This window comes from Coccinella septempunctata, chromosome 4, assembly GCF_907165205.1.
Source record: "Coccinella septempunctata chromosome 4, icCocSept1.1, whole genome shotgun sequence".
Taxonomy (NCBI): domain Eukaryota; kingdom Metazoa; phylum Arthropoda; class Insecta; order Coleoptera; family Coccinellidae; genus Coccinella; species Coccinella septempunctata.
The window spans coordinates 13,002,205-13,017,362 of NC_058192.1; the positions used below are offsets into that span (position 1 = coordinate 13,002,205).

Here is a 15,158-nt window from a genome sequence, read left to right on the forward strand (position 1 = left end):
GGATCCATTTTTCAGCAATTTTTCTCATGTCCAAATTGACGTGAACTATATGATGAAAGCGTTCGTATGAAATATTCAGTGTTTCAGATAGGTATCCGTTTTAGCCCAATTCGACGGTCTGATTAAATCATGTCATGAACTGCATCGATATTTTCGGGGACTGAACAGAAACTGGCCTTTCCGATCAGTTATCATGTTCAATGGAAAATTTACCTCTTTTGAAGCTTGCAGTCCAATTTTTCACGGTCGCATACGAATGACATAGATCACCAAGAGTATTTAGCATATCTTCGTAAATCTGCATACCTGTTAACTCTTTTAACTACAGGTACTTGATGATATCTCGATACTCCAATTTTTCGATTTTCACAATTTCGGTGGATATCTTCTTTCTCTGGTTTACTTTTTTGACCTCAAACTTCACATGTTCATATGTTGGAATCTCAACATAGATGAATAGAGCCTTATTCCCATCCTCATTTAGCAATATGAGATCAGATCTCTTGTGACTGTTTTTCCAGTCTGTGAGAAACGTGCGATCCCAAAAGAGCTGTGATGATTATTCTCCATTACAGAACTCGAATGGTACTTATACTCCTTGCTCGCCAACTTCTACCATTCGGTGATGTTTTGGATGGTTTCATGTATGTATATTTTAGTCATAACAACAGCTATGGTCACTGAGGCATTCCTGGCGATATATTTCATATAGTTTTTAGTTGATATTAATTGATTCTGGATTCCAATAATGATAAGGCCTCTGTCCTGGGAAACTACTTTCCGGAAGTCAACCAAATTCTCCCACGCAAAGGTTTGCCAAACAGTTTCAGCATTTTTCTTTCTGCAGAGACGATTTCTAAGTTATCCTTTGACAGAATAGAATTATCAGCACCACAAAATATCGATGAAGTTTTGATGAAACAGTCTTGGTCAGGAAATATTCTGGAAGTCCTTCAATATCAACAATCCCTTCCGCCTTCTGTCCTTTATTTTAATCTTTCACAGTGCTGTTGATGATGTTACGTCTGCATTGTTCTTATTTTCTCTGTAGGGGTGCTTAATCGGAAGTGGTGCAAGAGATGACACCGAAGGAGTAGCTCAGTGCTGAGCAAGCGTAGATATTTATTGCTTTGATCAGATTTCTGCTGTTTGGACCACAATTGGCTACATATGGCTCCATCACAACTGAAGCTATCGAATAAGACGCAGAATTTTCCAAGATCACTATGCTTCTGCATAAACCCGTATCCTTTGTCCCCTATATTGAAACTGACTAATGATTTGTCATGAAGCACGACAGTAGAATAGTTGCTTAAAAAAGGAGAATTCTCCGAAGATATCGAAATGATGTTTGGACTGGAGAAATATCGTCTTCTCTATACAACCAGAGCGAAAATGGAAGACTCAAGGAATGTGCAGAAATAGAAGCATTAAAGATAGCAGATACATACAAGTATCTGGGGATCAAGCAGGCTAGATAGATTAGTCGGAGCCAGATGAGGAGAGAATTGACGAGGGAGTTCACTCGTAGATTAAGAAGGATAATGATCGAGTTTTCGAAAATATATTGTTTTCAAGGATCAATTGAACGAGTCCGGACCTCCCAATTTTCCCACACTAAAACTCTTCCGACATACCCAGATCTGGAGCCATTACCACCTTCCGCATTTACCCAAACCCTCACAAATAAGCTGGAGGAACTGAAAGTTTCCGGGCGGTTTTCTTTGCGGTAATTTACACTTGATATAAAGTTCTTTCTGTTACATCGAACGTTTACTAATGACTCTATTGCTACCGAAACCGTGATCGTATATTCCGGGCTGGATGTTATAATTGGTTCGCCCATGCACGTTCCGTTTACAAATGAATTAGATGGCTATTTAATCTCCTAAGTTATTGTGACTCCGGATTGCAGTAATTTTCTTGTATATTGGGTTGTTTGTAATTGATTGGGACAATGCCTGGTTTAATTGAGATTTATTCAAGCGATCGATTTTACTGATTATCATGAAAGATGCGCCGGACAGAAACGTCAAAATTATGAAAGTGGGACGTTTTAAGGGTTATATCAGGACCGGCTTTAGTTCTCCCCTCCTACATTTCTTAAGAACAAAAGGTTAACATTGAATGAATTTTTGTCTGTGATACTGTTAACATCGAGAAATAGGAAAAAAATTAAGTATAAAGATACTTATTAACCAGTGACATATTGTACGAAAAACTGTTCATCTTATATTTTGGTCGAATCTCAATAATTGAGGTAACAATCAACAATTTCCGAAGAAAATTCGGCTCTCAAGAATGTTTTTCCAATTGTTCAGGTTTGAAAATTGATCAGTGATATAAAAATCTCGTCTTCACATTGTCTTCACATATCGATTGAAATTCAATCTGGGTGAACACTGCATCCGTCTGTTCCGATATTCCTGAACAGTACTGTCAGTATTTCAGGGACGATGCCTATTGGCCCAGTCGTTCGATTTCTATTGTTATTCGATTGCTGGCCAGTAAAACCAGCAATATCGGAACAGGCCCAATCTGCATAAATTCTTGCACAAATTTGTCAGGAGCAAATCAGATCATGGACTTAGAAATTTTCACCTCAAAATTAAGCATAAGTCTACCTGTCTCATTCACGATCGATAATGAAAACCATAGGTCACCACCGATATAAAATATTTTTGCGGACTCTGAAATTTTTACCTGAAATGTGAGGTTCGCGAAACATATTTTTTTATATTTCGGAAAATAACCATGAGGAAAACTTACTAGGAAGTTGTGTCGTACCTTCCTCAACCTCGATCGATCATAAAAACCATAGGTCACCTCCGATATAAAAAACATTTGCGGACTCTGAAATGTTCATCTCAAATGTGAGGTTCGCGAAATATGAATATTTTTATATTTCGGAAAATACTCATGAGAATGGGCAGAAATCGTACTAGGAACAATTTTTTTCGATCTGGAACCCGGTCAACGAATATGTTCGTTCCAGGTCGAAACAAAAAACTTCGTTTTTTCTTTCACTTCCAATCTCTGGAAGAAAATCCATCAATAACTTTGTGCGTAAATGGTACGAGGATGTATTGATGATATCTAGTTAGCCTAGACCAGTTCCATGCATTAAAAAAAAATTGCGTTACCATAGCAACGAACAATAACTCATTAGAAGTGTCAGTGTGAACTTTGAGGTCAAAAAAGTAAACCAGAGTTACGCAATGAATTAAGAGAAAGAAGATGTCCACGGAAACTGTCAAAATCGAAAAATAGGAGTATCGAGCCATCATCAAGTAACTGTATTTAAAAGGGCTAAGAGTTAAGCAAATTTACGAAGATATGCTTAATACCCTTGGTGATCAATGTCCTTCTTAGTCGACCGTGAAAAATTGGACTGCAAGCTCCAAAAGAGGTAAATTTTCCATTGAAGATGATGACCGATCGGGAAGGACAGTTTCTGTGTCAGTCCCCGAAAATATCGATGCAGTTCATGACATGATTTTATCAGACCGACGGATATCTGAAGCACTGAATATTTCATACGAACGTATGATATGAAAGCGTTCATCATATAGTTCACTTCAATTTGGACATGAGAAAAATTGCTGCAAAATGGATGCCCAAATGTTTGAATGTTGACCAAAAGAGTGCAAGGGTAGGAGCATCGCGTTCGATCTGTGCTCGATTTGAAAACGATGTAAACTTCTTGAACCGAATTGTTACTATGGATAAGACTTGGGTAGATTTCTACGATCCAGAAACAAAGCAACAATCGATTGAATGGCGACACTCTGGTTCTCCAAGACCTAAGAATTTTCTTGTCCAAAAATCTGCAGGAAAAGTTTTTTGGGATTGCTATGGAGTAATCATGATTGATTTTTTGGATAAGGGTACAACAATAACCGGAGAGTACTAATCGACATTACTGACCACTCTACGGGAAAAAATTAAAGAGAAAATCCCGGAAAGCTATCCAAAGATGTTTTTGCAGGACAACGCCCCTGCACACAAATCTCATGTTGCCATGCAAAAAATTCTTGACTCAGGGTTTGAATTACTAGAACACCCCCATTATTCAGCAGATTTGATTCTGTTTCTTAACGTTTCTCTTAAGGAAAAAATTAAAAATTTTATAGAACAGGGGGTTGTACAAGATTGAAACAAATTTTTTCAACCTGTTACCAATTATTTTAGTTTTTGTCTTTTTTTCTGCCCTTCTACCTTTTTTCTATCTAAAACTTGTGGAGGAGTTTCTAGATCATGTACCTATTGAAGTACTGCTATTAATTTCGTTTTCGAGACTGAAGTTAGTACAGAATTGTAGGGACATTTTTCGAAAAAATCTTCTTCTTTTTCCATAAGCGACTGCTGCTATAAGGCTCTGACGTCCAATTATTTTGTAGAATTGAAATCAGTTTCTTTAAATCGCTGGTTGCTTCCAATAGATATATCATCTATTGAGAAAGGTGTTATCAGAGGTGTTTTTCGATTGAAACAAAGATGTTTTTCAACTGAAACATGAATGTTCCTCAACTGAAACATTCGTGCTTTTCAACTGAAAACATTCATGTTTTTCAACTGAAACATCGATATTTTTCGAATCAAAAGTGCTTTATCCGAAAAATCGATGGTTTTCGAAAAAACGTCGTTTACATTCCTACTGCTAGGTGGCTTATTGAAACTATGCATTTTTGAAAATGCGACATTTTTGCTCTACATGGCCTCAATATACTCAGTGACGCAGAGGTTGAGGGTGGCAGCAATAAAATCTAGTAGCCGAGCAAGTCCGATGGCTGGGCTTTCTCTCGCGCCAAACATACGAGAAGATTCCCCAGGAAATGGCGTATAATAAATTGGGATTCTGCAGCGCTTCGCCTATTTTTATTAGGCGGAGATAACAACACGGCATGGCATCCGAATATTTTCAGGAGAACGCCACCGCCGACTATTTCGCGAAAATAATGATCATATGAGTGTAGTTGAACCCGAGCCAATTACAAGAATTGACTTGGAAGTTGAACCGCCATCGAGGAATAACGGCCAAGTATCCCGCTTCCAACGAGATCGCTCTGGAAACGGGCATGGACCAGGACTTCCGTAGTGCACTTGACATAGAATCAAATTCTCATTAGTAATGGCTGCATTCCGCGGAGGCATAAACATGAAAAAGCGTATTGTTCGGGAGAAATCAGCCGGAGGCTTGAAGCATTTAAATCTCTCGTTCCGGGCAAAAAATGCGCTCTGCCTGACGACGTGCGGAACTCCCAGTTTCGTCGTCCTTTTTTGAGTGTGTATGAGTCTGGAAAAGGAAAAGCTTGAGAATAATGGCACGAAAGCTTCAAGTAACATTTCGCTGGAGCATTTCATGAGGATGTATATTATCTAGATTCTAGGCTACATGCTGCATAATGATCCATTTTTTTACTTTATGTTTATATATGATTAATTCAGAGTAGGCTTAACTATGATCACTATCTAAAATAGTTGATTGACAGAATATCTGGATTGAGAAGTGATAGGTCGGCTAAGTTTACACTAAAAAAGAAGTTTGATGCACAAGAGAAGCTTTCGAATGAAGATCTAGAAAAGATCTAACAGAGATCACTGGGAAAAATCCAACACTTGAACCACGTACAGGATGTGCCAAATTCGTTGCCTACTGAGGGGATCTCGAAAACTATAAAAACTAGAAGAAAACGAATGACACATTTCCTAGTTCTTTTTCAGAGAAACGAGGAATGGTGAAAAACGTAGCCTCCTACGGTTTTTCGTTTTTGAGTTATAAGCGAAAAATTTTGACGATTTCGTAAAGGGCTCATAACTTTTTTGTCTTTGAAGTTACAGATCTGAAACTTGAATATTCCTAGACACTCTCATACGTAAAATCTACTGGCGACTGACGATTTTTCCAATTCAAGAATGGAAGTTCGCCTAATGATTCCAAATCAAAAAATATTTAACTAGTAGTAGTAATAGTGGATTCTACGTAAAAGATTGCCTGAAGAAGGTTCAAGTTTCAGATCTGTAACTTGAAAGACAAAAAAGTTATGGAAACTTTTCGAAATCGTCGAAATCTCATTTTTTGCTAATAACTCGAAAACGGTTACGGTTTTCACCATTCTTTGTTTCCCTGAAAAAGAGCTAGGAACTGTCTCTTCCGTTTTCTTCTAGCTCTTACAGTTCTCGAGATCCCCTCAGTAGACAACCTAGTTTGCCCACCCTGTACGCATTCAGAGTTTTTTAGCCGAAATCTCATTTTTGCTTCTTCTCATGTTGCACCACATGTTCTAAGATTCTTGAACGAAGACAATTCAGTGTTTCAAGTTTTCGACCAAGGAGTCCATCAGGGTTCGGTTCTTGGTTCCCTGCACTTACTGTGCTTTGCAGCTGTTCCCCATTTAGGGTAGTGTCTTTGCTACATCTTCTGGTGTGACGTCAAAATATACGCAGATTCTTGAGGCTAATATGATCCACTTCACTACTTCAGAAGAATCTGAATATGGTGACTATCGTCTAGCGAAAACTTCCAAGTATATTCCCGATAAGATACCCAATTGCATAATTTTTTGCCTATATTCTGGGAGAATGTTTTGTATGGAACATTTATGAGTTTATGAGTCTTTGACTCGAACAAATATTTCAACAGTTGATTCTTGCGGTCATAAGAAACACTATTATCCTTTACCATTTTTTCCGAATCGGCTCGGGTTGAAAGATACAGGCTGTTGAAAACCATGAAAAAATAATAAAAAAATGAAAAAATGAGTTCTATTTCCCAAACGGTTTTATCGAAAGGAATGAATTTTGGGATATAGTTTTTCATTTATTTTATTGATTTTTTTCGAACACAAGATATCACCCATATTTTCTAGTTTTCTCATTATGACCATACCAAAAATTCAAAGAACCCAACTCATGAACCTAAGTTAGACTCTATCCAATGAATTATGTAACGTTTTGTAAAATAAAAAGATTCATCATATTTTCTCGTGAAATGCGCAGTTTTCGAGTAATTTGATGTTCATAATTTAAAAAGTATGTGTGAAATTCGAAAAATTGGGTACTTGTTTGAAAGATCCACATATGTGTAGTGTCACAGATTAAGCTATTTGTTCTAAAAGTAACTTTGTTTTTCCAGGGGTGGCACAGCTTACTATGAATCTTGAAATGGTTATAGCTTTTTATCAGGGCTGAATCGAAAACAAAGGTATAGAAAAAAAGTGTTTCTCTTGACCTCAAGAATCTTCTGTTAAAATATTTCTACGAGTCAAAGACTCACCCTGTATATCTGCTGGCTTTATTTCTCTCATACTGATAGATTCAATACTCACCTGCCTACACAGAGCAGAAACATCCTTTTCCAAAGTTCCCCAAAATGATCAAATAACCTAATATCACAATTCAGCCCCCACATGCCACTTCCCTATCCAATCTTTTCTGATTTCGCGAATCTATATGACGCATATATCCAGCACACGCGGGGTGAAAATTGCAGAAGGAACGTGGCGACTGAATAAAATGCCGGCTAGAGGAATCCAATAAAGAAACGACTACACTTTATGTAAAATTCTCCCGTCGCATGTGCTGATTCGGCCAAGATCCATTCGAATGTTTCATAAATATTTATTTCACCCCTAGAAATTGGAAAATGGCCAATAGAGTTCTCCTCATTTCCTTCGATGCCTTTACACAATAAACTTGGGAAAATGGGAAAAATCAATGGGCTATATTCTTTTGATATTGAATTTTTAACCGTTTACTTTTATTGGGGGTATAGCAGATATTCCTGAGTTTAGGATTTTCGAGGAAAATTAGAATTTGATGAATGTCGACTCGATCACTATTGATTTTTTGATATTTTCATTCGAGCAGATATCATTTGAACTCCACATGTCAAAGCTAGTAAAATTAAAGCCCATAATTAATGTCTATAGTTTTTACTATTTTGTTGCAGAGCTCAATTTTTATATTCAGTTGCGAAGTAAAATTAAGGAGTTTTCCCCTGTACCAGAGGACAGGAAAGGAGATCGATCTGTAGTCCACTTCATTTATCGATCGACCTCTGCGAAATTCAAGTTTTTCAATTCATAAAAACAATTGACGATGACAGACTGGAAGACAAGGGACAATAAATAACAAATCACATCTGCGAAGTCATCTCCATAACCTATTGGCCGTTACACTTGACGTCTGAGAAATGGAAACGGATTTTCTGGCAGGGACTTATACCTGTCATTCATCATATTAAAAGGCCATCAGAAAGCGTCAAGAATCGCGAACCGACAGGGAAGAAGGGGACTGCGCTTACGCTGCAAAAATATACAATATACTAAATTTCCCTCCTTGACAGTTGCACAGTTCCTTAATTAAACTTCAGGCAGCTGTCGGCTGGCTCTTATCATCCCAAAATAATATTATTTGGTCGAAAGGGACGCTGGTTGAGTTATCTGTGTTGTATTGTTGTTATTTTGGGGGAGAACGTCGTGCTTCGAGGGTATAACTGGAGTTGAGATGACGCAGCACTGAGGGAGTCAGTTTCTGAGAACCCTCTCCAGGAGTTTAGGGCCAATCCTGACGATTTGCATCCTGATGTACATGCTCCAGAAAGTTTGCGTTTTTCAATTGAACGAGAAAGCATAACCATCCAATCTTCAAGAGGCTGTTTATTTTTAGCATATTGAATTTTTTTTCAGTTCAGGTGAAACTACACCTGATGCAGGTCTTTTTGTTATACAACTATTCCTTCCTTTTAAACCTGTTGTTATTATTTGTATGTATTTTCAGAGGCTTTATTAAGGTGTAAAGATAAAACACATTCCGGAGATAATACCTCTAAAATGATAGAAAATCATACAAAAACAAATAGCTTCATTCTTTGATACTGGCAATATAAACTCGAAATGAAGGATATGGAGAATAGAGCCCAAGTAGAGAAAATGTAGTTTCATTTTCCATATCCCCAATTTTGAGTCTATATTTTGAAGAATAAAGAATGAATCTTTCTACATTTGTTTGATTATATTATCTATAGGTAATACATATGTATATTGAGATATAAATCCATTCCATAGTTATAAACATTCCAGCCCTCATATATATTCAACTACAAGAATATATTTCCCAGTTATTGGAGACAATTTAGTGAAATAAAGTGGAAAAAAATCCAACAAAAACAAAAAACACTTTAACCATTAGGTCGTCCGATGAAGTAGGATGTACCTTGTGGTACAAGTTTATTTCATAGCCGCTGGTCGATAGTTCTGGAAGCAAACAAACTCAAATATTCATAAAAATTCGTAGTGAACTGGAAACGATCTCGAGCTTCTCTGTAGCCGTTATATTTTATTCCATGAATTATTGAATGAACTCTGTTGCAATGGCATAGGATAACAGTCGATGTAGTTTTCACATCTGGTTATGGATTTCAACCAGAATTTCTATGAAGAAAGTGCAACATGTCTTTATACAATTCCTGAATTTTGTGATTTTCTGAGAACATCGCGTAATTCAATTTCTTCAGTTCGGTTATGAGTTTTCACCAACTGTTAGCCTATTCAGTATTGTCTTTTTATATACTTAGATGATTTACTGGCTGATTTTTTCAGCACTTAAGATTTCAATCGAAAATAAGGTCCACGAGAAGGAAAACACAAGAGTGATTATTTTTTACCTTCCAATATACACTGCGCAAATTTTGAAAATCTCAATTTAAATGAAAGTTAACTCTACATTGACTTATTTTTTATGTTCTCTCGGGAAGGTTTTGAACGAAACAAGACACATTAAATGGAAGAAAAATTCAGGATTTTACCGAATCTTATGTGAAAGAAGAGAAATGAACAATTTTCAAAATACTGAAATGCTGATCAGGGATTTAATACTTGGTATTTCCACCCCTTGCGTTAATTACAGCTCGGCAACGACGGTTCATACTCAAAATGAGTGATCTTAAAATGTTCTGATCTAATCCTTCCCAGATTTGTCCGAGTTGGAATCCTAAGTCATTAAGAGTAGCTGGATGATTTTCTGAACTTCTCAGCCTTCTATTGATTTTGTCCCAAACCTGCTCAATCAGATTGAGATCTGGACTTCTTGCTGGCCATTCCATTCGAGAGACTTCAACCTCTTCAAGGTACTCCTGAACGATGCGCGCACGATGGGGTCTGGCATTATCGTCCATAAAAATGAAATTTTCACCAATGTATGGGGCAAATGGCATTACATGCTTTCCAAGAATGTTCCTTATATACTCATAAGCATTCATAGCTCCATTATCAATGACCACTAGGTCTGTGCGAGCAGTCAAAGATATTTCACATGGACGTCTGTATACAAGGGAACGTCGATCACAATGGTAGAGGCAGAATCTAGACTCATCTGTGAAGAGAACTCTTTCCCAATCGGCCTTTTCCCAATGGATATGCTCTCTCGCAAAATCCAAACGCGCCCTTCGATGGGCTGGGGTAAGAGCTGGGCCTCTTGCCGCGACACGAGGCCTTAAATCATATTCTCTGAGGCGATTTCTTATTGTCTGAGTGCTAATTTGCACCACATGAGTTTGTTCAAGCTGAATTTGAAGGAGGCGAGTGGTTGCAAACCGTTGTCTCAACGAAGAAACTCTCAAGTAACGTTCTTGAATGGCAGTTGTTACCCGTGGTCTACCCTGTCCTGGTCTTCGGACATTCATACCTGTCTCCCTGAATCGCTGCAACATTCTGGACACACTTGTATGGGAAACTCCATACCTTTCGGCAATTCTTGTGTATGTCCACCCTTCTTCTCGCAAAACTACCGCTTAGGCACATTCCTCTTGGGTCAAATTGCGTGTTTCGCGTTCCATAGCGATCGAGTGTAGAAAATCAAACGAAAGAAAAACTATTGATCACTAGAATTGATCGAGAACAACTGATTTTAGAATGGAGCCAATACATTCAAAATCTGATAATATATGTATCGAGGATATATATACATATATATTGAACGGGTGATTTCCACTGAAAAAAAAAGTGTGAAGGATTAATATCTCCTTTTCTTTTGAGCAGCAACTGCTTTGATATTTATATTTTTTTGTCAGAAATCAGAAAATTTACAGGATATTATTATTACTATTTTATAAGAGGTGTAGTTTATATAGAAGTTCATGGAAATTGATCCACTCTCTCTGAATCTGAAGTTTTTTCGACAAAGTGTAAATGTATCTTGAAATTCAAGATTCCGTTGCTGCGTAATATCCGTTTTCCTGGAGTTAAAATCTGAAAGAATCGAATAAATCAGCAGCTTGGCTGTTTCCGCCCTCCGAATTCATGACAGTTGGCTGACACAAAATAACGAATTTATGGCTGCCTTCTGGAAATTGGAAATGCGCAGATAACCGAAGAATTAAAATAATCCATCGAGTAGAAATCGACACCATCTGTTTCCCCGCCATTATGACAATGTAGACCAATTCTCATTAGCTATTCTCTGCCATAAATCCGTAATCCTTTCATTAAATCCCCGTTGCTCGAGTTGACTAGTACAATTTACGAAAAGCCGAAAAAGACCCGGTGAAATTGTCGACCAATTTATCATTTCACGATTCGGCGGAATGCTGAAAGGGAATCAAACTTTTTGTTCGCTTTGACGTCCGGCGACATTACTTTGAGCCAACCTGGTCGGGCTCAGTAAAATTGGATATGGTCCCACAAATCCTTGAAACTGAGGGAGCTTCGAGAAAGAGTTCCGCTGATGAAGGCACGTACTTTTTTGTTGAACTTTCAGCGATGGGAATTCCGTGTTTTTGTTATCTCGAAGATGAAGATCGTCCATCGGAAGAATAAGCTTGAGATGAAGATAATTTGAGCGGATTTTTTATGGAGCCTTTCTCCGACTTTGACGTTATTGATTATCTCGAATTTTCAATTCGAAACGACGCATACACCCTAGATTGAAAAAATTCAAGTTCTCTGTTGTTGTGAAATAATTGATGATGGACAATTTGAAGTGTGATTTCGAAATGACGAAAGAGAGGGACCAGATACAAGTTCTTATTTATCGTGATTTCTCCAATCTGAAATAAAACTCTTGCGTGAGGAAAACACTCTACTTTATCTTCATATTATCACCACCAAATCTGGAAAACGTACAATATTTGTAATACCAATCAAAAAAAGAAATATTTTTCAGTTTCTTCGATTATAGGGTGTCTATGTCTATGAGTAACTCTAACCTCTAGTGAGGTTATCTCGGTATCTAGCAGAGAAAGAGCAAAATACATACGTTTCCGAGCTCTTTTCCAAAGAAAGAATTGTGAACCCTGCAGTCTCTTATGATCTCACGATTGTCATATCTATGAAGTTAGAGATCTGAAACTTGAACTTTCTACAGGTACTTTTTAGGGTAGAATCTATGGACAAATTTCAATTCAATTTTCGAATTATGGAGCAGATTAATATTTTTTTTTTTTAATACAAACCTATTATTTAGTTTGGCATTTTTCAAATCGAAAAGAGCAGAACTCAAAAATATGTTTGTCTGCTCTTTTCTTCTTGAAGTCCTAAAGATCATGAGTTATCGAGGTTGTTGATCATGTGGGGGTATATTCATCAAGTCCGCTTTGATTGTAGAATCGAATTTTTCTTTACTCAGCGATGTGAAACGCTTCTTCATCTCTTGTTCATAAAATTCTTGTCAATCAATGTCTCTTAAAGTAGCTTTTCAAAAATGCCTTATTTCTGCAATTTAGCTCCAACCTCTTACGCCAGAATTTCAATTTCCGTCGAAAAGGTCGCATCCATCTCAACTGATTGTTTCCGCTGAATCATATTCCACCTTCGTATCTGCGTAAAAATATCTGTCCTATTATCTCAACTAGGTCTTCCATACACCAAACGTAAGACAGAACAATGGAGGCGAGATACGGTTTTCAATAAAATCTCATTACTGTAAAACAAAAATGCTCTGGGCCCAGACGGAATATATACGAAAAAGTGCTTCTCACTAAAAGAACCATCAATTCGGAGATCAAGGCAAGTATAACCACTACATACGAGGATGAAAAGAATTAAGGACAAAGGGAATGGGTTGCTTGCCATGAATCATTTACAGGATTCTATAGCGGTTTCATCTCCTCCCGTAAAGTTCTTCCGTATTGCGAGGTGAACTTCAATTTGGGGGAGCTTGAAGAAACAAAGGATAACTTACGCCCCGTTGAAAGAGGCTAGATCGGCTTTTAACAAAAGGGTAACCGTGTGACAATCCTTCGTCGAAGCTGCGAACTTTTTTTGAAATCTCGTACTATTTACAGTGCAATCCATTGTTATCCTAGTCTATTTTTCATACATCCTCACATATCTTTCTGTGTATTAGATATAATGTACCGTTTACAGGAAATGTCTTATTCAATGCACCAGTTCATTCGCCATTTTGCAATTTCCCCTGGAACATAAAGACAAATTTGCCTAATACAGGTGAAAATAATGAAAATATATACTAGAATTTAATCGTTAGATAATTTTTTCTATACTTACTTATTAGAGGAACTCGTGTCATCAATAATTATTGTTTTGAGGCAGTGCCTTCGCCATTTTGTAACTCAGATTGAATTGAAATTAAAGTAACAAAGACTTTTGATCAGTTTTTAAACCAACTCATCATGAGAAACTCCATATTGAACGAGGTAATCTATTTAGAAATTTTATAGTCTTTTTTCTCATTGCAGCTGATACTTCGTCCCAATATGACGCTATAAGAGCTTACCTGAAAGAATTGGACATAACAGACAACGTGTGGATTGGACTTTCTAAGAAGACGGAGAATACAGAATTCATGTGGTCGTAAGTACCTTTAACTTGATTCGAATCGAGGAACAGTATCTACATAAATTCAATGTAAGTGAAGAAAATATAAATATATCTTGTTCAGGAACAAAAAGTTAGGGTTGCTATTTAAAAAAAACTCAACAACCCTTCAAAAAATTCATAATCAAATGCTGTTAGGGAATATTACTATAAAGTGGTCAATATCTAAGATATAAGTTTGTGAGTCGATTTTCACTCACTGCATAATGTATAATGAACATTATCCCTGTCTGAAAATCATTTCAACTATTAGTATTGAAGTAATGTATCTTTATAAACATGGTTGGACATAAGTCTGGAATAAAATTGATATTTCTTCAACCAATAACTCAAACTGAAAACACTGAAGCCCGTAAATTTATTTTTAATCGATTTCATGCCCTGGGAATAAAATTGAGCGTTTTTCTTTAATCTCTAAGGCACAACCCCATCCAAAAGGAAACTCTAATCAGAATTTTCTGTAATTTAACAGAAAGGACATTTTTCTTGATATTCAATACTGATTAGATTCAACCAAATTATAGAAATACAGCACAGAAGAAGTTCAAACGATTGGGAAATTGCGAAAGGTATTTTCTTGCCATCCCAATTTTTTAAATCATAAATTGCGATGAGAAAGCCCTGATGCGACACGCAATATTTCACCGTCGATACATCGATTAACAGCTAGCATTCCCAACAGGGATTCCAGGATGCTGAGCAATGAAGGTCACTGGTTCGAGTCGATCCCAGTGGGTGGAGAACCCCTATGTGTCACCATGGATCCGACAGCTGATTTTTTGTGGAAACCTTATTCTTGCGGCGGTCCGGAAGCTGCCTCTTTCATCTGCGAACTTCCAGGTGAGTTACGGATGTAATTACGAAACAGATTTTTTTCTTTTGTCCGCTTCCAATACAGTCCAAGATGGTATCAGATGTGTTCTGACACTGAGAGACATTTTGTGGGTAGAAAAATACGAAAATCTCAGATCCCGTAGCGTCTTTCTTTCATTTATTTAGTTTTCTGTTTGGTGGATTTCAGTTCGCATAGATTTTTTATTACATGAAATTGGTAGCTATAATTATTTTCAGAAAGGAGGAAGAATTCATGATTTTAAGAAAAACTTATCAATTCAAAATTACTACAGAAGATTTTGTAGTCCAATTCAATAAGCTAAATATGAATTTAGAGTGACTGAATAATTGAGTACAAATTGATTTTCATCAAGTAATGCCTCCAATTCTTTGTTCTTTTCTTATGGCTTTAAAGAGGAATGCTTGTCTTCAGCCATTTGGAGCATTGTCACTATGAACTTCAAGAATTATTATTTCCTTCAATTAGCA

The 15,158-nt window shown here is 37.0% G+C and overlaps 1 protein-coding gene across 1 annotated transcript in view; it reads left to right on the plus strand.

The window, feature by feature from the left end:
• Window positions 1-15,158, plus strand: part of LOC123311595 — a 132,833-nt gene that overhangs the window by 103,643 nt on the left and 14,032 nt on the right. The window contains exons 3-4 of the mRNA XM_044895648.1: window positions 13,697-13,811; window positions 14,518-14,675. Coding sequence (XP_044751583.1) covers window positions 13,697-13,811; window positions 14,518-14,675 — 273 coding nt within the window. The remainder of the gene's footprint in view (window positions 1-13,696; window positions 13,812-14,517; window positions 14,676-15,158) is intronic.